The sequence below is a fragment of the Notolepis coatsorum genome, assembly GCF_963971535.1.
Source record: "Notolepis coatsorum genome assembly, chromosome: 6".
Classification (NCBI taxonomy): Eukaryota; Metazoa; Chordata; class Actinopteri; order Aulopiformes; family Paralepididae; genus Notolepis; species Notolepis coatsorum.
The window spans coordinates 175,714,729-175,735,414 of NC_140170.1; the positions used below are offsets into that span (position 1 = coordinate 175,714,729).

Sequence of the window (20,686 nt, forward strand, 5' to 3'; positions counted from 1 at the left end):
TGTCTTAGAACAATGTAGGATTTATTCCATCTTTTCTAACATAGAATAACTCTTACATAGTGAATTATAATGCATTATAACCAGTGTAGGAGATATTATTAACTCAATCCTTTTAGGACTGGGTATCGAAAACTCTACCATTCAGATATCAACTGAATCACATTGAACTCCTATAGAAATGTTGAAAACGGTAACAGATTCTGATACTTTAAATTATTATTATTTATTTTTTATTGCAGCTAATTGTATATAGTTATTATATCCAATCCAACATAATCATATATATAGTAAAGATATGAGCTGTAGTAATTTTTTGAAATATAGTTTGCCTAAAGAACACAATTAGGCTATAAAGTTTCATTAACACAAAGTATTGAACAAAAACACTCCCCAACCTTATAACACATAACACTTCCACACTGCTATAATGGATTTTTATAACACATTATAGTATATGAACTACTAGATGGTCTTATAACAGGCTGAAGTCTCATTAGGTAATTTCCTCATAATTGCATGTTTTCTGGGCTTTGGTAAAGGGCGTCGTTAACAACACCAGCTCTGCTACAAGTCATTATCATACATTACAAGTCATATACAATACGATGTGTGCGTCAAGTGTTACCCAGCGCTGCTGTGAATTAGTTTCTCATGTATGACGGGGAAGGAAGCAGCCTCTCTCCAAAGCTGCTGCTTTTAACTGCTAAGGTATAGAAAACAATACAAAAAAATAAAAACATTCCTGTGCCAGATGGTGACGTCAGCACCTGGGGATGCAAGGTAGCACCTGTAGAGGACTGTGGTGGGTTTCTATGAGCAGACATCAGCCTCTTGAGACATCAGCCTCTGAGACATCAGCCAAGAACTGAAGCAAAACACACAGAACAACAAGTGAAAGTTTCAAGACCATAAGTTAGAAAAAAAAAAAAAAAAAAAAAAAGAATATATTCTACATGTAGCAGAGAAAAGAGAAAATGTAAAAAAAAAAGACAAGTTTGTTCAAAAACAGAAGCTACAGTAAAGCAAAGTGCCTCTCGGGGGAATCGATGTCATGTGAATGTTTCACTTAAATACGTTTTAGTTTAGATGAAAAAAATGTGATCAAGTTGGGCATTTTTACCAATGAAGGAATATGTGGATGGAAACAGATCAGTCAGCCATGAAGACTTGTTGTCCAACTAGCAGCAGGATTCCAGGTTGTATGTTGCAGGGCTCCAATACACACTTGGTTTTCACACTTCTGCCCACAACTCTCAGGGTTCCTACACATCCTCCACCTCTTCAAAAACATACCGCTTCTTTCTTTCTTGTATTTCAGTGATTGTTGTCAGTGTTCCATATTATGACGTGTGCCTATATTGTCTATAATGTGACAGTCAACTAAGCCACATCACTCATAAACTCAATTTGTATTTGTTTGTGTAACGGGACTCTAAAGCAATATTTAAATGGTCTTTAACTGTTCCAGGCGTGTGTAAGAACCCTGATCTTTGACCTACAATATACAGAAATTGCACAGCAATCTCAAATTTGGAGGTTTTCTTGACAGTATAATTCTGATTATTTTCCACCTAGACCCATCCTTTTATCACCAGGTGCTGATTGATTCTGACCAAACTATATATTGCTTTTTTTTTTTAAATTTAAAGAAATTAGGCATTAGCTGAGTGAGTGTCCTGGCTGCAATTCAACTCAACGGGGCAACCATGCAACAGTTAAAATGTCAAAAGCAGCCCAATAGGTATTTTTAAACTAAAGAATAACTAAAGAAATAATTTGTCATTTTGGTGACATTATTCGTCTGGTGTGCGCCGAACCATTCCACTGCAGCCTAGCGAGGTGCGGCCAACTCAGGAAAACACAACTTACTCACATTATGGTCCAATTGGCAAGATTCTGGTTGGAATCAATCAGTAGACCAGATGACAAAAAAAACAGGATCTAGGTTGACAATAAGCGTAATTATCCTTTAAAAGGATACTAGACATTTTGAGTTTTAGTGTGTGATTTTTCTTCACCCATCACCAGTCACATAGCGAGTGAAAAGGTTCTTCATTTTTACTTCACGCTCACTGCAATCGGCTAGTTAGCGTTGTTAGCGTTCCTTGCAAAACCAACAGGCATCACCAGCCTGAAGCTAACCGGCTAGCTTCCATTGGTTATAGCCAGTAACGCTAACAATTCTAAAGAGACGTGTTTTCAGTTGATTAAAGTGCCAATACAGAAAAAAAACAATGTCCACAGTGTAACAACCACCTGATAAATAAAGAGAACAGACAAAAATTCAAAACATCACAGTATCCTTTTAACTGGGCAGAAGAGAGAAAAACGATAGGTTGGCTATGATGTTCATGTTTCCCAAGGTATTCATGGCAGAGGTCATTAGATATATTCTAACCACAGCACACCCAGCACTTCCCAACAGTGACACAGATAGAAAAAACAAGAGTCTGACAGTCAAGCGTCTCAATATAAAAGTGAACTAAAATGAGAAACACCAAAGGCAGCCCACTCACCCAAGTATAAATCTCCCACTTGGGGCAGAGGGCTTGATTTACAGGCGCTAGGGATGAACTGATACAGCTTGGTCACGAGTCAGTACAGACAGTACTAAACCTTAACGATCAGATGAGAAGGAGTTATGCTCTCATCCAGTTCTCCTACTGAATAATTAAGACCCTTGGATTAGAGTCATTGGAGAAAAAGAATTGAACTATGATAAATCCTTTGCCGCTAGAATGATCTAACGTGCAAATAACATTTACAGAATCAAAACACTTTCTGACATGTAACACATTGCTCTTGGTGTCAAATTTCTTTAGAAATGGGGAGAATTGATCCAAAACCCCAATTTTTATCTGGTATTGAGCCAGTGTTGGATCAGTGCATCCCTAGTGGCTAGCGCGCGCACAGAGGTATCACTACCTCTCAGATTCTCAGATCCCTTTCAGTCCTTGGTTGTAAAAAAAAGAAAAAAGAAATCACCACAAGTCTCCTCACTGCAAATGGTTTCTCCAGATATTTCTAGACTCCAAAAGTCACATGTCTGCCCACGTGCCCATACCACTGGCCTAGAGAGCAGATGGGGAAAGTTCAGGAAAGACTGCCACGAAGGGCTAAGGAAGCTAATCTGGGAAGTCGTTTATTCAGAGTATAAAACACTGATATCTGCTAGCTAGGAAAAGAGGTTTCACTGGTACTGGTGTCTGAGGTTCCTAATGACAAACGGCTGGATCTGGATGACAGGACACAGGTTGACCTGTAGGATCTTCTGGGCTTTCATCTGGGCCTCCGCCAGTGGCAGAGAATCGTCCACTTTGATGACTTTCCACCTTAGACTGTTCTTTTCCTTCCAACTGTGTCCCTGTCCGTTCAAGCGCAAGGATTTATGAGGCGACTTCTCCTCCTCTTTGGGGTAAAACCTCCTGAGCCGGTGAGCTCCGTTGCCTCGCCAGCCGTTGCTGGTCAGCGCCGTGTTGGTCTCTGTGGAAACGCGGCCGTTGGAATACATGACCGGAGCGGAGTCCCCGATGAGCACGCCGTCCAGTCGGATGGGGCAGGACATGACCGGAGCGGAGTCCCCGATGAGCACACCGTCCAGTCGGATGGGGCAGGACACCGTCCTCTGACTGCGCAAGGCCACAGCTGTCGTAGGCGTCCCGCCGTTCTGCATCGGTATTCCTGAAAGTGAGGGAGGGTGATGCTGCTGCCGCTGTGAAGAATGGGCGGCGATGGGGGGCGGCTCGGACGATGGTGTCTCCCAGTCCGTGTGGATTTGGAGTCTGGCAGTGTGGAAGCCCGGCGACAGGCCTTCAATGTTGGTCAGTCTCAAGCACTGCTTCACTGGGGACACATCCATGGTTCGCACAGGAGGTCTGTGAGTCACGGCGCGATGCTCCAGCCGGTACTCGGGCGGGCAGATCCCTTGGATCCTGGGGTTGCTTCTGGCAGCGGTGCTCCAGGACGGGTGCTGCTTGGCGCCCTTCCTCCCCAGCGTCTTCTCCTGTTTCCTCCTCTTCTTCTTAGACAGCGGCCTCTGGGCCTTCACAGACGACTTCAGCATGTCCGCGGTGAGCGGCCTCGCGTTACAGGACCGATAGCCGTAGACATCTTTGCTCTGCAGTACCGTGGCCTTGTGGCCCTCCTTGCTGAGCTCCTTGAGGAAGGAGACGAGCTCCTCTGTGTTCGAGAGATCGCTGCACATGGGGTTGATGATCTGCAGCGCCTCCAGGACAACGGGAGACCCGGCTGAGGAGATGCGGCACCAGGAGTGGACCGCCCGTCGCTCCTCGGTGGCGAACGCCAATGGTTGACCAATTGCGCCGGCCATGTTGTTGACCCTGCAAACATGGGGAAAGTGATAGTTTGAAAACTGGACAGGAAAAAACAACAAAAATCAAGTCAAAGTATGTGAATTAACCGTTTCACTAAAGTTGTTTTATGTTCAGGATTCTATTTTGGAACTCTAGAATGCCATGGCTTTCAAATTGCCAGTATCTATTGTTACATCATCATTACAAAACATTAAAATGTTCACTTTGATCTCATGTGAGATCCTACACCTGAAAACCTAAGAACACAGTGGAAATTAATCTGGTCTAGAAAATGTGGTAAAGTGGATTTAATTGATGGATCCAAACAGATGTATCATTCCATCCCTTCCCGAGACACATGTGATACATTCATGAAGTTTTAACAGAAAACAACTACACAGACAAGCAGATGGAAATAAATAGAAATAGATTCAACAAAAAAAGATATATATAGCTGCAAGCCGTTATTGTAGGGGTCCAAGCACTGGGTGTATGGGGCATTGAAGTATAAACACTGAAGCACTGAGCAATGACGGTTACTTAGGGGTGAGAATCACCACAGGCCTCACAATAAAATAATCACAATACTAAAGTCACAATATGGTAATATCACAATATTGCGGTGTTGTGATATATTGCGATTCATTACCTTTTTTCAACTGCTAACAAAAAACCTTGTTAACATTTGCAATAGAAATATATATACATAATCAGTTTTATCTTATAGGATGATAATGTTTTCAGTCTGTTCACCTCATTCCAATAATTTTATTCCAGTAGAAACATTTGTACTTAAATGTCACAGGACAGACGGTACCTTCAGCTATATCTGACTTGAGGCTATACTGTAAATGTCACGGGACAGACGGTACCTTCAGCTATATCCGACTTGAGGCTATAAATGTTATATCTGACTTGAGGCTATAAATGTCACAAGACAGACTGTAAACATCGTAGGTTCGGATAAATGTACTATATCTGACTTGAGTCTGTAAACATCATAGGTTAGGATAAATGTACTATATCTTAGGGGTGGACGGTATAAACGGTATACGGTAAAATAGCAATGACGTCATGTAACCACAGCGCGACTATTTCAATCGCATATGATTTGCCCCTAAAAATAGATAGAATTAGTCATAGATAATAGATATGTGCAAACTGGAAAAAGTTATTTAGGAGGCTTCGCGCAGTGGGCGTGTCAACACGCAATTGTCATTTCATAATAAACACATATCACCGCGGCGCACACCAAGTTTCAATTTCAGTTCCTGGCATTTTTAACCAGTGGAGAAAGGTAAGAGATGTCCCTATCGTTTTTCTTATATGAATTATTCTACGTTAATAAAACATACCTGGTGATCAACTACAGTTTGCTGTAAACATTATGATATGCGTGTAGTGTAGTGATGCACGATATATCGGCCGCCGATATAATATCGGCCGATATGGCCGTTTTTTTACACATCGGTATCGGACCGATATCAAGATAGGGCCGATATAAAAAAAAAATAAAAATGTTTTTTTTTTAATCTTTTTTTTTCTTCTTTTTACATGTTTTGGCCTTAAATAGTTTCAAAATATCAGTCATTTCTGAAAATAAGTTACAAAAGTAAAAAAAATTATGCGTTTTGGAAAATAGCTCTTTATTTGATTATCATAAAAAAGTGTTTTCTATACAGATATCGACATCGGTAAATATCGGTATCGGCCAGAACAGCAATATTAATATCGGTTATCGGTATCGGCCACAATTTTCACATCGGTGCATCACTAGTGTAGTGTTATGATAACGACGGCTGCAGCGGGAGCCGGGAGGACGGCTGCAGCAGTGGATTTGCGAATAGCATGCAGCTGCAGAGCCGCAGAGCCAGCGGCGCTTTCAGGTCAGGTCCGCTCAACAGCGCCCCCCCCCACCCAACGGCTGAAAGCTGTGACCAGACCTGAAAGCGCCGCTGGCTCTGCAGCTACATATGCTTCTAGCAAAATCCAGCATCCAGCCCGGCTGTTTGCAATGGGAGCAGCACGGACTCGGGACTTATTTTATTTGGAATATAATTACTTTATACGCAAAAGTAGCCTAGTTTTAAGTTAAAATATTATAAATCTACATGCCTTGAGGATGTCACTTTATATAGCCTGCCTATCAGGCAAAAAAAATTATTCTAACGGAAACACTGATACCGTGATATATACCGTTACCGTCTATGCTTCAAATTATACAGTGATATAAATTTTAGACCATACCGTCCACCCCTATATCTGACATGAGGCTGTAAACATCGTAGGTTAGGATAAATGTACTATATCTGACTTGAGGCTGTAAACATCATAGGTTAGGATAAATGTACTATATCTGACTTGAGGCTGTAAACATCATAGGTTAGGATAAATGTACTATATCTGACTTGAGTCTGTAAACATCATAGTAGGGCTGTACCGAATGCTTCGAAGCTTTGATCATAATGTTGACATTCGAATTCTAAATCAACATTCGAATTTTTTATAAAGAAATTAAACTTTATATATATATATATATAATTTTTTTTATGTGTATTCATTATGTTTAAACCAATGGGGTTTTTCTTCACAGTTGCAGATAGTGTTGTCAAAAATATCGAAGTATCGATACATATCGATACTGAATATTTAAAGCGGCTTCAATACTCATTTCCCGAAGTACCGATACTTTCTGCAGTATCGGTACCAGCTGGCTTGCTCCCGCAAGTTGTTGACAGACAGACGCGCTGCCAGAGCGCCCTTCCGCCTCCTCCTCGCTCAGAGCAACAGACACAAGCTGCTGCAGCCTCCTCGTTGGAAACGGGGTAGTTGTGTCGAGTTCATGCGTGTACTGGTGTAGTGGGCTCGGCTTGACGTTACTCCGTTTCCATGAAGTAATAGGTGGCCAGCTAGCTAGCATTAAGCTAACGGAGGAACGACAGCTAACGTTAGCTAATAATAGCGTTGTTTACAAACTGAAGACAGGGCTGCCTGCCCGGCTGTGAGGGGGAGGAGGAAGAGAGAGAGAGAGAGAGAGAGAGAGATTTCTCCGGAGCTATGCTATGCTATGTAACGTTAATAAATGCTCCGAGCATAGCTCCGGAGAAATCTCTCTCTCTCTCTCTCTCTCTCTATTCCTCCTCCCCCTCACAGCCGGGCTGAGGAGAATCAACCAGCAACAAAAGCAAAATTTGTTAAAAAAATATATATATATATATTATAATAAAAAAAAAAATATTATAATTTTTTTTTTTTGGTATCGAAATGGTATCGAAGTATCGATACTTTTCAAGGTATCGTATCGAAGTCGAAATTCCAGTATCGTGACAACACTACAGCGGAGGCGGGTGAAAGCGCTGTAAACGATTGCTCGCAAATGACTGCTTGACGCCTCTGATTGGCTCAGGTTAAAATCCGTCACGACTCAGAATCAAATGACGGAATCTCCTAATCAAATGGACGGATATCCGTCTCAAGACGGAACGCTTTAATGCCTGCCTGAACCCCACCGTCATAGATAACTATCACCCTGTCTCTCTTCACTCCTTCCTCTCTAAATCACTTCAACGTGATGTATCCAACCACATCACTGATCATCCATTAGCCTACATATCAACCTCCTAGACCTAGACCCTAATCAGTCAGGCTTCAGACAGTCACTCCACAGAGACGGCCCTCATAGTAGTCACAGAGGCTCTTCACTCAGCAAGAATGAAAGGACTCTCCTCTGTCCTGATTCTTCTGGACGTGTGAGCAGCCTTCAATATAGTCAAGCACCAGATTGACAGACCTCGCATTGTAGGCTCTGCGCTGGCATGGCGGTCATCTTACCTTGAAAACCGCTCCTATCAAGTATCACGCCCCATACAGACGGGTGTCCTCGTATCACTGCTATGCCGATGACACTGAATTCTTCCTCTCCTTTCCTCCCTCGCATATCCAAGTCTCTTGAGTGAATCTCGGCCTACCTGTCCGACATTTCTGCCTGGATGAAGACCAACCACCTCAAACTGAACCTTACTTTATGTCACCTGCCGACCAAATCCACAGTGGAGAATGTAGCTGTGGCTTCATCCCCGACCGCCAAGAACCTAGGTGTAGTCCTTGACGACCGGCTGAACTTCTCCGCTCACATCACAGCAACAACCAGAACATGCAGATTCTTCCTGAGCAACGTCAAAAGGATCTGCCACTTTCTGACAAAAGAAGCCACTCATACAGAACGCTAGGGGTGGACGGTATAAACGGTATACGGTATGAATTTGCGCTAAGGTATGGATTTTGACTATACCTTGTGACCGGTAGACTAGAGCAGCTAGTCACAGCAGTAGCAATGACGTTAACGTTACTTGACAATTCACTCTACGTTTGCGTGGTCGTTGCATAGTGTTTAATGGTACTGAGTTTTTCTCCACTTGTTCACGGACCTTGCCATAATAGTTTTGGCATTTCAATTTGGCTAAGGAGGCTGAGAGGAGACTTGCTTTAGCACAGCAACAGGGCTAATGTTAGCCGCTAAGCTAACTCACGTTAGCCACTAAGCTAACGTTCTAACGTGACTCTGCGGCACCGTTCCATTAGTAAGGAAGGGGGGGTATATAGGTTCAAAGATAACTTCACATTTATTTGGCTATTCGTTTCTTTATATCGCTTTATCCATCGGGGCTGCTCCCGTTTCCAACTCTGTGCTAGGGCTGGGCGATATGACGATAATCACGATATTATATAAATATCGGGTACAGTTCATTAACGATACACTTTTTAAATGTATCGTGGATATCGTGATGTTTTGCCCTCACGTTAGAGGCCGCCGCGGCTGAGATGAGACTTACAAGCGCAGTGCTAAATGCTTTTCTCTCCCTCTCGCAGTAAAAAAAAGTCAGTCACAAACACACTCACCCAAAGTTTTCAATCAATCAATAAATCATGCGAAATTTCACCTCACCGCGGCAACCCTAAACCAAACCTGTATTGTTATTTCTCATTGTTCTTTGAAAACCAGACCATCTATTCTGTTTTCCCTTGTCTTTCTCCTGTACTCCACTCCAGGTTAGGACTAGAGTTTGAACGGCCAAAATAACAATCCCCTCCTAGACTGTGCTAGTTCGTAACAGTAGGAAATGCAACGAAAAGTCAGCAGTCATGAGAATAGCCTGGGGCCACGACACAATGGGATTCAACAATGGGATGTCAGATAGGGACATCCACTATTGTAGACTGGCCCTCTGGGTCTGGCAAAACACAAACAAACAAACAAATAAATAAAGAATACTGAGCTGAAGTTGGGATCTGTTTAACCTGTTAAGCTGTAGCCCTATTTTCAGAAAATCCGCCTAAAAGTACATGCCCAAGTAAATGGAAGATTGCTTCCACAAGGTCAATTTGCATGTTCTTGGTATCTAGGTTAATCTATGGACCTCAGGGAATGTATTCCCAGTGTCAGAAATATTGTGTCTGTTACTATGCTTGAGCAAATCGTAATGAAACAAAGGAGAATATAATTAATATTTTTTCTTTGCATCTTTGACAGTGAATAACACCATGCTAAAATTGCGGGTGATCAGATTTCGCTCACAGAGCTCATTCAGCACCTTCTTGAGATCAAGTGTACAAACAAATCTAAGCAAATGAATAAAGGGAAGATGATTAAACGGAAGGATTTGTAGATACATACATTTACATTTTACATTTAGTCATTTAGTTGATGCTTTTATCCAAAGCGACTTACAAGTTCTGTACGACAAGTCATCAGGAAGGCCACAACTCAACCAGAGTAACAATGTTCATCAAAGTGTTGAGTGCTACAGTGTACAGTAGGTTAGTTTATTAGGACAAGTGCATGACAGTAAGGTTAGTTAGGGTTAGATTTAAATTTTTATAAATTTTATTTCAGATAATGGTTGAATAAGTGCGTCTTTAGTCGACGGCGAAAGATTGGACGGGTTTCGGCTGTCCTAACTGGGGTGGGTACTGGTAGTTCATTCCACCATTGTGGTGCAAGGACTGAGAAAAGGCAGGTTCTCCTTGATGACCCTCCCGGAGCTCTGATAGGAGAGGGTCTGAGACGGCCAGAAGATGCAGAGCGTAGGGGTCTTGAGGGTGTGTAGTCAGGGACCGAAACTAGAGAGCGCCACCCGCCATTTGCGCTCAGTTTTTACGTTTGGCGCCTCCCACTGAGACATCTGAGCGCCGTGTGACGGGCTATCAAATAGTCATGTGAAAACCGAAAATCATGATCCAATTCTTTAGCGGAGTTCTCACTCGCTGTCTCAGCCGACATGAAGCGCGCACCGCTGCTAGCCCCTCCCCACCTGTTTCTGTATGCCTGCATGTAAACAGAGGCTATTGCCTCCGTGTCACCGTGACGTTAGTTAGCACTGCTGCTGCTGCTAATGCCTGCATGTAAACAGAGGCTATTGCCTCACCGTGACATTAGTCTAGTCAGTGTGGGACCTTCGTGAGATAACGTTAGCTACCGTTACAAAATGACCCAGTCAACTATTCACTTAGTTTAATACACGAGGCATTGTGTAACGTTATCCAGCCGGCTAGCTACGGATAGCTCCCGACATCAACAAATCCTCCAGCAATAGTCCAGTGCATAATACCTCCGTTGGCTAGGTAACTAGTCACTACGAAATGTCGCAGTAAACTAAATAGTTCACTGAGGCGTTGTCCCAACGCCATCCAGCAGTAGCTACAGATAGCTCTTGGCATCCTACAACAACAACATGCGTATTCGAGTCCCTGGTTTACATCGCATGAGTGAGGGCTGCTGACTAGGGTCCAGGTGCAGCGCCGGAGAATTCTTTTGCATGCTGAATGTAGCGTTTAGGGTCCAGCTGCACCCCCGGAGAATCCTTGCTGGAGCTGGAGGCCACTCGAGTATACACACAGACAGTGGAGCTGTTTGCAGACAGTGAGTTGGCGATGTCTCGCAGATAACACAATCACAAGTATGATTATATAATATATATATTTTATTAAAAAAAAATATCTATATAAAATAATAATAAAAAAAATGTGTATCAAAAAAAAGTTGGCGGGTAAGAAATATGCTTGGCGGGTAGATTCTTCCCATCTACCCGCCACTGGCCGGTGAGTCAAAAAGTTAATTTCACTCCCTGTGTGTAGTTAGTAGGGGTGGGACGATACGCATTCGAACCGTGTATTGTACGGTACGACCCCCACGGTTCGGGGCGTCTGTGTATTGTACGGTTCAGATGACGCGCAAATAAAAAAATTTATTTGGTGGAGCCGGGAGAGGTGAGCACTGGCTGCAGGCAGCAGCAGCAGTGCAGCCAGGTGCTAGTCAGTTTGTGTAAAAATGGCAAGCACAATATAAATCAATCTTCATTACGACTTTAAAAACATAGCCATTAACATTACATAGGCCTACACACATCTTGCCATAGCGTTAGCAGTTTGTACAACACAACACACGTTTTAACTATAGAAGCAGCCCGCGAGCTAATACAGTCAACGAAATGTTACCGTAGCTACTAGCTAGCAGAGGAGGAAATGGGAGTCTGAGAGGCGGGGTGTTTAAAGACAATGATAGGCGTTTATTCAACATCCAAGAAGGCTAACATACAACTAGGCCTGCCGCGATAAGCAATAAATTGATTAATCGGCGCGATAATTAAAATGAATGCAATGATTTTGACGGGCGCGATTAATTGCTATTTGCGCGTTTGTTTTAATGAGGCTCAACCAGTACCCCTTGTCAGTCACTCTCCGTGTGGGGAGGCGGGCCCCTGGCGTTACTAGAGCACAGCACGGGAGCTCCTACTACATTTCTCAATAGTGTTGCAATAGTGTTGCTCCTTTTAACCAAGTAGCGTTCTTTGTAGTGTACAGCTATTTTTAGACCCAAGTAGTTACTCGCTACTGCCCGGAGAAACTGGACTGCTAAATAAAGATTAAAGATCTAGCGTTGATGCTATTCAATGCTAGCAACATTAGCTAAATAGCTAACAAACGAAATACAATGTATAGCATAGCTACAACACACAATAACGTTAATACAATTACATGCATCATTGTTTACAATGAACGGGTGGGGCTGGTCAAAGGACTGGACACGGGGACAAGTTAAACATGAATTAATTTATTATAACAGGTAGTTTCGAGTTGCGCTGTAGTGCCTACGCACCACAGGGCTATTCTATTATATACGGCTTTGACACTTCCTCTCATCATTGATTACCTGTAGTAGCTGCATCTAACGTTAGTAGCTAACGTTAAAACTAACCTAAAGTTAGTTGTTCACCAACAATCTCAACATTTGTTTTATCATTAGCTCAAAAATTATTATAGCAGCTGGCAGTATTATACTGTAGGTCTAACAGAGGCACTCAAAGTCCGGACAAAATTATCTAATCTAATTTTAGAAATTAAGTAAAGTGAATAGTACTGGGTGTTAAGCATAAACATATAAGTTAATTTACTTCTGACCATTATAGTCAAAGTATCTTCCTATGAACTGAAACTCATAATATCACATAAGGCTAGCATCATTGGCGTTCAGTTACAGCTATGAAGAACGATAGCTAGTTATCCAACAGCTGCAAAAACGAATGCCAATGATGTTATCAGACATTGATATCAGGAGCTATCAGTAGCTAGCCAGATAGATAATGTTAGACAACGCCTCATGTGTTAAACTAAAGTGAATAGTTTACTGGGCCATTTTGTTTAAACAGTAACGTTAGCTAGGTAGCTAACGTTAGCCAACAGCTGCGAAAACAAATGCCAATGATGATATCAGACGTTGATATTATGAGCTATCAGTAGCTAGCCAGCTAGATAACGCTAGACAACGCCTCATGTATTATACTAAAGTGAATAGTTTACGGGGCCATTTTGTTTAATGCTTCAGTGATGTTGAAAGAGGAGCTGCACTCGACTCTTGCCAGAGGATTTGTTGACAAGAGGGGTCTGTGGGGGAGGGGCGTGTGTGTAGCAGCAGCAGCAGTGTGTGTGTGTGCCAAACAACTTGCTGTAGAAGAGAATACAGCGTGCGAGAACTCTGCTGAGAATTGGATCATGTTTTTCGCAGCGTCATTGATTGGTTTTCGCAATCAGGGACTTGAAAGCATCGGAATCTCATATTTATACTGAATATCGGCAGATACCGATCGCTGGCATATTGATCGGGGCATCCCTAGTCCTGTCAATAAAAGCACTTAAAAATGCCATAAATAGAATACATATATTGGCTGGTATTAGTCCGGTGAGAAAAACTGGGCCAATGTGTCCGTCTAGCTGCCATGTGTGTGTATTTATTTTTTTGGTGTTTGTTTGGGTAACGTCACTTGCATGTGACAATCTAAGCATAGGATTGTGGGTAGAGATGCAACGGTATGAAAATGTCACACCACAATTATAGTGACCAAAATTATCACTGTTATCAAAGAATATGCAATCTCTCACTCCAAAATAAATAATCAAGCTTTTTTAATGGATTGGTTTCATAGTGACATCCCCGATGTTGAATCATCTTTGGATTTCTTCACAAAGACCTTTCTCTCAGTTATTAATAAACATGCCTCCTTTTAAAAATGTAGGGTAAAAGAAAGATTAACCCTGTGGTTCTCGCCTTACCATTGGTCCTTACTGTATTTAGGAAACTTAGAAATAAATGTACATCTGAGATAATAAATGCTAAAACAAATTACCATTTTAATTAAATTACAAGCTCTTATTAGGATCCTTCAAAATGCTGGAAGGCAGTAAATCCAAACAATCCAAATTATTTACCTATGCATGTCAAATGTAATGGTTTAATATCTGCGCAGAAAGAGATTTGTCTGGCCTTTAACACATTGGGTGCCGTTCACGTAGAACTACGTTTCTGTCGCCCGACGGTTGAGTGCTGGAAACGTAGAACTACGTTTTTCTCACTGTATTTCTTTTATTCGCTATTGCTATTCATAATTCAGCGGGGCACCTTGTGCATACTGTTCTGAGTGTGTCTGAGCTGGCAGACGGTCTTATACCGCCCTCTAACGCCTTCGGCCGCTATTGCACCCCATTAGAAACGGTGTAGTTTATTTTCTCTACCGAGCTGCGGCGTGGGGGCGGGTCCTAAACACTCCGGCAAAACACACGCTTGTAGGGATGGTTTGGACAACTGACCCCGCCCGCCCGTTCATGTGCAATGCCCAACAACGTCGGAGACAGGATCGCTGTGGATAACTGGAATGGCGATCAGATAATTGGATATTTTTTTTGCATTACATCAGAGACAAGGTAAGGACTATATTACTGATCTTGCATTGATCAGATATTTTTTCCCCCCGCAATTGCTCTGTGTATGTGTGTGTGCTGTGTCCCGTTGGCAGTGATCACAGCACGGAGGTGCGCCCCGCTCCAACCCCCCTTTCATGTATACACGAGGAAACATAATACCAATAATCTAGTGTAGATTTCAGGATGATTAGATAATCAGGCGAGAAATGGCAACGTGATAAGTGGATTTGACTAAAGGGCTGTTTTGACGGAGTTCCCTGGAATTACACAGGATCACTCTACCACTATACTCATATTCACCACGGTATAAAACGGAAATGTATAGATGAAAAAAAAATCTGTTTTTTGCACGTTGAACGGAAGAAACCCACTGACAATCAACAGCGTTATTAGATCCATAGCTATAATATAAAATATAGGTTTAGCTCTACAAACAAGGTGAGCGTTTACATGGGGTTAATGGGCGGCAAGGCCTATGCACTTCCCGGAAGGGGGCGTGGCACCCAATGTGTTAAGATACTAGTGTTGTCACGATACTGGAATTTCGACTTCGATACGATACCTTGAAAAGTATCGATACTTCGATACCATAAAAAAAAATATATATATATATATATATATATATATATTTTTTTTTTTTTTTTTTTTTTTTTAACAAATTTAGCTTTTGTTGCTGGTTGATTCTCCTCAGCTTCTCTCTGGTACTATAATATAAGATAAATATAACACTTTTAAAACCCTTTGTTTATCTTTAGATCACACATTTAAAAATAACTTTATCTCACTTCAATCATTTTAATTGCAGATGCAGAACATGGTATTTTCTCAAGCAGACAGATGTATACACTGTAATCGGTGTTGCATGTACCTGACAAACTGAACTGTTTGTATTACAGTTAGTAACAGTTTCGATTTTTATTTAAAGATAACGAGAGAGAGAGAGAGAGAGAGAGAGAGAGAGAGAGAGAGAGAGAGAGAGAGAGAGTGAGAGAGAGAGAGAGCGAGAGAGAGAGAGAGGCTATGCTCGGAGCATTAAGCATTTTAGTAACGTTACATTTTCAACAAGATTGCTGCTATTTAAACACTTCATGGAAACGGGGTAACGTTAACCTTATGTCGACTGTAGTATTGTATGACCTCGACATAACGTTTAAACGTTAACGTTACTCCGTTTCCATGCAGTAATTATAAAAGTGGCCAGCTAAGCTAACGGAGCTAACGGCTAGCAGTAGCTAACGTTAGCTGAAAGCTGTAACGTTACTAACAACGAATCAACTGTTGATATTATGCGCCATCAGTAGACAACGTATCATGTATTAAACTAGAGTTAATGGTTTAATGCTTCAGTCACAGTGACGTTGAAAGAGCAGCTGTCACGAACCTCTTTCATTTCTTTATGGAGAGATCCGCGTTGGCCACTGCTCTGTAACACCGCTTGCAAATAGCATTGGTGCATCTTTAGCTTGTCCTTCGTTGTTTACTTCAAACCCAAAGTACCTCCAAACAGCACTTCTGCTGTTTTCTTTATCCACAAGCACAAGTTGCGGAGGCTCTGCATTTGCCATCTTCAGCTAAAATTTTTGTTTACAAACTGAAGACGGCTCTGTGACTCTGTGAGGGGGAGGGCTGGAGGAGCCGGAGGGGCAAGCGTGCTCTGAACAGCGAGTCAACAACTTGCGGTAGAACACTCGCCAGCTGGTACCGATACTGCAGAAAGTCGGTATTTCGGGAAATGAGTATCGAAACCATTTTAAATATTCAGTATCGATATGTATCGATACTTCGATATTTTTGACAACACTATAAGATACTGATGACTCGTGGTTCCATATCTAATGATGTAGCCGCTTTTCTGGTAAAACTAACAAATGGACCCAAGGATCAGGCAATGGAACAGAACTGTAAATGTTATTAATTACACCCGTGTTTACCCTGCAAAGAAATGTTAAAATGGCTGCTCTGAAAAGGGCCTATTGATTTCCTTAACGTAGTGGATTTCTTGCTGCCAAAGAAGCTGTGGTTGATTATTGATTATTGGGTTCTCAAATAATGTACTGTAGGAGGGCTGGCAACCTTGATTATTGTGTGCAGTGAAGATATTATGGCTAATGAATCAATCATGCCGGGAATCTGAATTTGTAAAGGGGACTGGCTGAAAGGGGAGAATAAAATATTGAATGCGATTACCCATTAGTATTCAACACAGCAAGACTAGAACAGAGCTGACCATTATTGGTAGACCAAGATTATTTGGTCCATTGCTAGGGAAGAAACCAGTGCATGATAAATTGTAAAAATTAAAAAATAGGTTAAATAAATATGAGAGAAGCCAAGCATGGTTGTGCAGCACAGTGGTTACTGGTTAGCATTGATGCCTCACAGCAAGAAGGTCCTCGATTCAGTGGTTAGCACTAGGGATGCCCGATCACGTTTTTTCCACCGATACCGATCACCGATCATCTATGAGCCATATCGGCCGATTTTTGTTATAGAATAGAATAGAATAGAATAGAATAGAATAGAATAGAATAGAAATACTTTTATTATCCCGTGGGAGATTTGACACCACAAATCGCTCAACATTTAAACATTTAGACAGAACAGGTCACGAATTAGAATAATAAAACGAATCAAATCAAGTTGCCTAGGATAAGAGTAGAGTCAAATAGAATAAAAATGGAATAAAATATACAGTAAATAAATACAGTAAAAATATACTGAGGTCTACAGTAGGTGTAATATATTGCACAGTGCTGTTTCAAACTAAGTCCAGGAAGATGGTAACTGCCACTCTGTGCTCAGTGATGCAGTGCGGCACAGTGATGCATTGTATAGTCTGATGGCTGTTGGAATGAAGGACTTCCTGTGCCGTTCAGTGCTGCATTTGGGTAGTGTGAGCCTAGCACTGAACATGCTCCTCCTGTCAGCCAAGTCTGTGTATAGTGGGTGGGAGGGGTTTTCCCTGATGGCCTGGAGCTTAGCAAGGCTCCTCCTCTCCGCCACCCTCGCTAGGGAGTCCAGCTCCACCCCAACCACACTACTGGCCTTCCTGACCAGCTTATCCAGCCTGTTTGTGTCCCCTGCTCTCAGTCCGCTGCCCCAGCAGGTCACAGCGTACAAGAAGGCGCCCGCCACCACCGACTCAGAACATCCTCAACATCCTTGTACAGACATTGAAGGATCTCAGCCTTCTGAGGAAGTAGAGTCGGCTCTGACCCTTCTTGTACAGTGCCTCTGCGTGTTTTGACCCGTTCAGTTTGTTGTCGATGTGCACACCGTAGTGATGCACCGATGTGAAAATTGTGGCCGATACCGATATTAATATTGCTGTTCTGGCCGATACCGATATTTACCGATGTCGATATCTCTGAATAGAAAACACTTTATGATAATCAAATAAAGAGCTATTTTCCAAAACGCATTTATTTTTTTAACTTTTGTAACTTATTTTCAGAAATGACTGATATTTTGAAACTATTTAAGGCCAAGACATGTCAAAAAAAAAATAAAAAAAATCGGCCCATATCGGCCCTATCTTGATATCGGACCGATACCGATGTGTAAAAAAAACTGCCATATCGGCCGATATATCGTGCATCACTAGCACACCGAGATATTTGTACACCTCAACCATGTCCACATCAACTCCCCTGATGGAAACGGGGGTGACTCACAGGTGCACTCCTCTTCCTCCCCAGCTCCACAACCAGTTCCTTGGTCTTCGCCACATTTAGCTGCAGGTGGTTTTTATCGCACCATGTGACGAAGTCCACTACCAGTTCCCGGTATTCCCTCTCGTCACCATCCTTTATACATCCCACTATCGCAGAGTCATCAGAAAACTTCTGAAGGTGGCAGGACTCTGACCGATAGTGGAAGTCGTTGGTGTAGACGGTGAAGAGGAAGGGAGAGAGGACTGGTAGGCGAACTGGAGTGGGTCTAGGTGGGGTTTGGTCACCGGGCGGAGTTGCTCCAGGACTAACCTCTCCATGGTCTTCATTATGTGAGAGGTTAGAGCCACCGGCCTGTAGTCCTTGGACGTGCTGGGACGCGGGCACTTAGGGACAGGGACCACAAAGGAGGTTTTCCACAGTGTCGGGACTCTCTGCAGCCTCAGGCTCATATTGAATATGAGCTGGAGCACATCACACAGCTGAGAGGCACATGTTTTGAGTACCTTTGGGCTCACCCCATCAGGACCCGCAGCCTTGCCTGCGTGTAACTTGCTCAGCTGTGTACTCACCTGGTCTGCAGAGAGCCACACTGTGTGGGTCTCAGGTGTTGGGGGGGAGGAGCGGGTCTTCGAGCCACGGGGGGCAGACAGGCTGCACCAGAGATGAGGGGGCGTGGGCAGTTGGGGGGAGGGAGGGGGTTGCTCGAGTTGAAGGGCTGAGAGGTGTGGGGGTGGGCAGGGCAACTGGAGTAATGTCGGGGGGGAGGGGGGGCAGACTGGCCGGGGCCGCTGTATCAAACCTATTGTAAAACAGGTTTAGCTCATTAGCCCGGTCAGTTATAGCAGCTGGCAGTATTATACTGTAGGTTTAACACAGGCATTCTCAGGCGCCGGTTACACCTTAGTTTCGTTTTCGGTTTCTCCAGATCGCAACGCAACGGTAGCCAAGTGAGACATACGTTTGCAACCCGAGTACTTTCGTTTTGTCACCCGAGCACAGTGATGTAGTACACTGCCAAAGCAGTAGGTGGCAGGTGGCGAACGTTTAAACGTTATGTCGAGGTCATACAATACTACAGTCGACATAAGGTTAACGTTACCCCGTTTAAATAGCAGCAATCTTGTTGAAAATGTAACGTTACTAAAATGCTCCGAGCATAGCCTCTCTCTCTCTCTCTCTCTCTCTCTCTCTACTGCTAGCCGTTAGCTCCGTTATCTTAGCTGGCCACTTTTATAACTACTGCATGGAAACGGAGTAACGTTAACGTTTAAACGTTATGTCGAGGTCATACAATACTACAGTCGACATAAGGTTAACGTTACCCCGTTTCCATCAAGTGTTTAAATAGCAGCAATCTTGTTGAAAATGTAACGTTACTAAAATGCTCCGAGCATAGCCTCCCTCTCTCTCTCGTTATCTTTAAATAAAAACGAAACTGTTACTAACTGTAATACAAACAGTTCAGTTTGTCAGGTACATGCAACACAGATTACAGTGTTTACATCTGTCTGCTTGAGAAAATACCATGTTCTGCATTTGCAATAAAAATGATTGAAGTGAGATGAACAGTTATTTTTAAATGTGTGATCTAAAGATAAACAAAGGGTTTTAAAAGTTATATTTATCTTCTCTTATAGTACCAGAGAGAAGCTAAATTTGAAGCAAAATTTGTTTAAAAAAAAATATATATATATATATATATATATATATATATTTTTTTTTTTTTTTGATATCGAAATAATATCGAAGAATCGATACTTTTCAAGGTATCGTATCGAAATCGAAATTCCAGTATTGTGACAACACTATACACCACCTACAAGCCTATTCTCAGTCCTTGCCCCACAATAATGGAATGAACTAACCACCCCAGTTAGGACAGCCGAATCCCGTCCAATCTTTCGCCGTCGACTAAAGACGCACTTCTTCAACCATTATCTGAAATAAAATAATAAAAAAGAAAAAAAAAAAAATCTAACCCTAACTAAACTTGTCCTAATAAACTAACCTACACTGTAACACGCAACACTTTGATGAATATTGTTACTCAGCTGATAAGAGTTGTATCCTTCCTGATGACCTGTCGTACAGAACTTGTAAGTCGCTTTGGATAAAAGCGTCAGCTAAATGAGCTAAATGACCCTTCATCAGTCTAAACTAATGGGGTGCAGTTACACAGGGAGAGACGATAGGGGGCGGTATCTTCCCAATTGAGCTCAGAGACTCTGCAACACTAGTGTGAGGCTCGATTGATGAAATATGAATTAAAATCGCCAATAAAAAAAAAATGACAAACAAACGCTATGTCGTTGGCGGCACTCAACTGGCGGCATGCACTAACGACTTATAGCGTCGTTGGCATCCAAAGTGTTAAATAGTTTCAAAATATCAGTCATTTCTGAAAATAAGTTAAAGAAAAAAAAATTATGCGTTTTGGAAAATAGC

General features: G+C 42.4%; 1 protein-coding gene across 1 annotated transcript in view; it reads right to left on the reverse strand.

Annotated features, from left to right (window-relative positions):
• Positions 1–985: 985 nt before the first annotated feature.
• Positions 986–20,686, reverse strand: part of ccdc71 (coiled-coil domain containing 71) — a 54,257-nt gene continuing 34,556 nt past the window's right edge. The window contains exon 2 of the mRNA XM_084316454.1: positions 986–4,340. Coding sequence (XP_084172580.1) covers positions 3,191–4,340 — 1,150 coding nt within the window. The 3' untranslated portion in view covers positions 986–3,190. The remainder of the gene's footprint in view (positions 4,341–20,686) is intronic.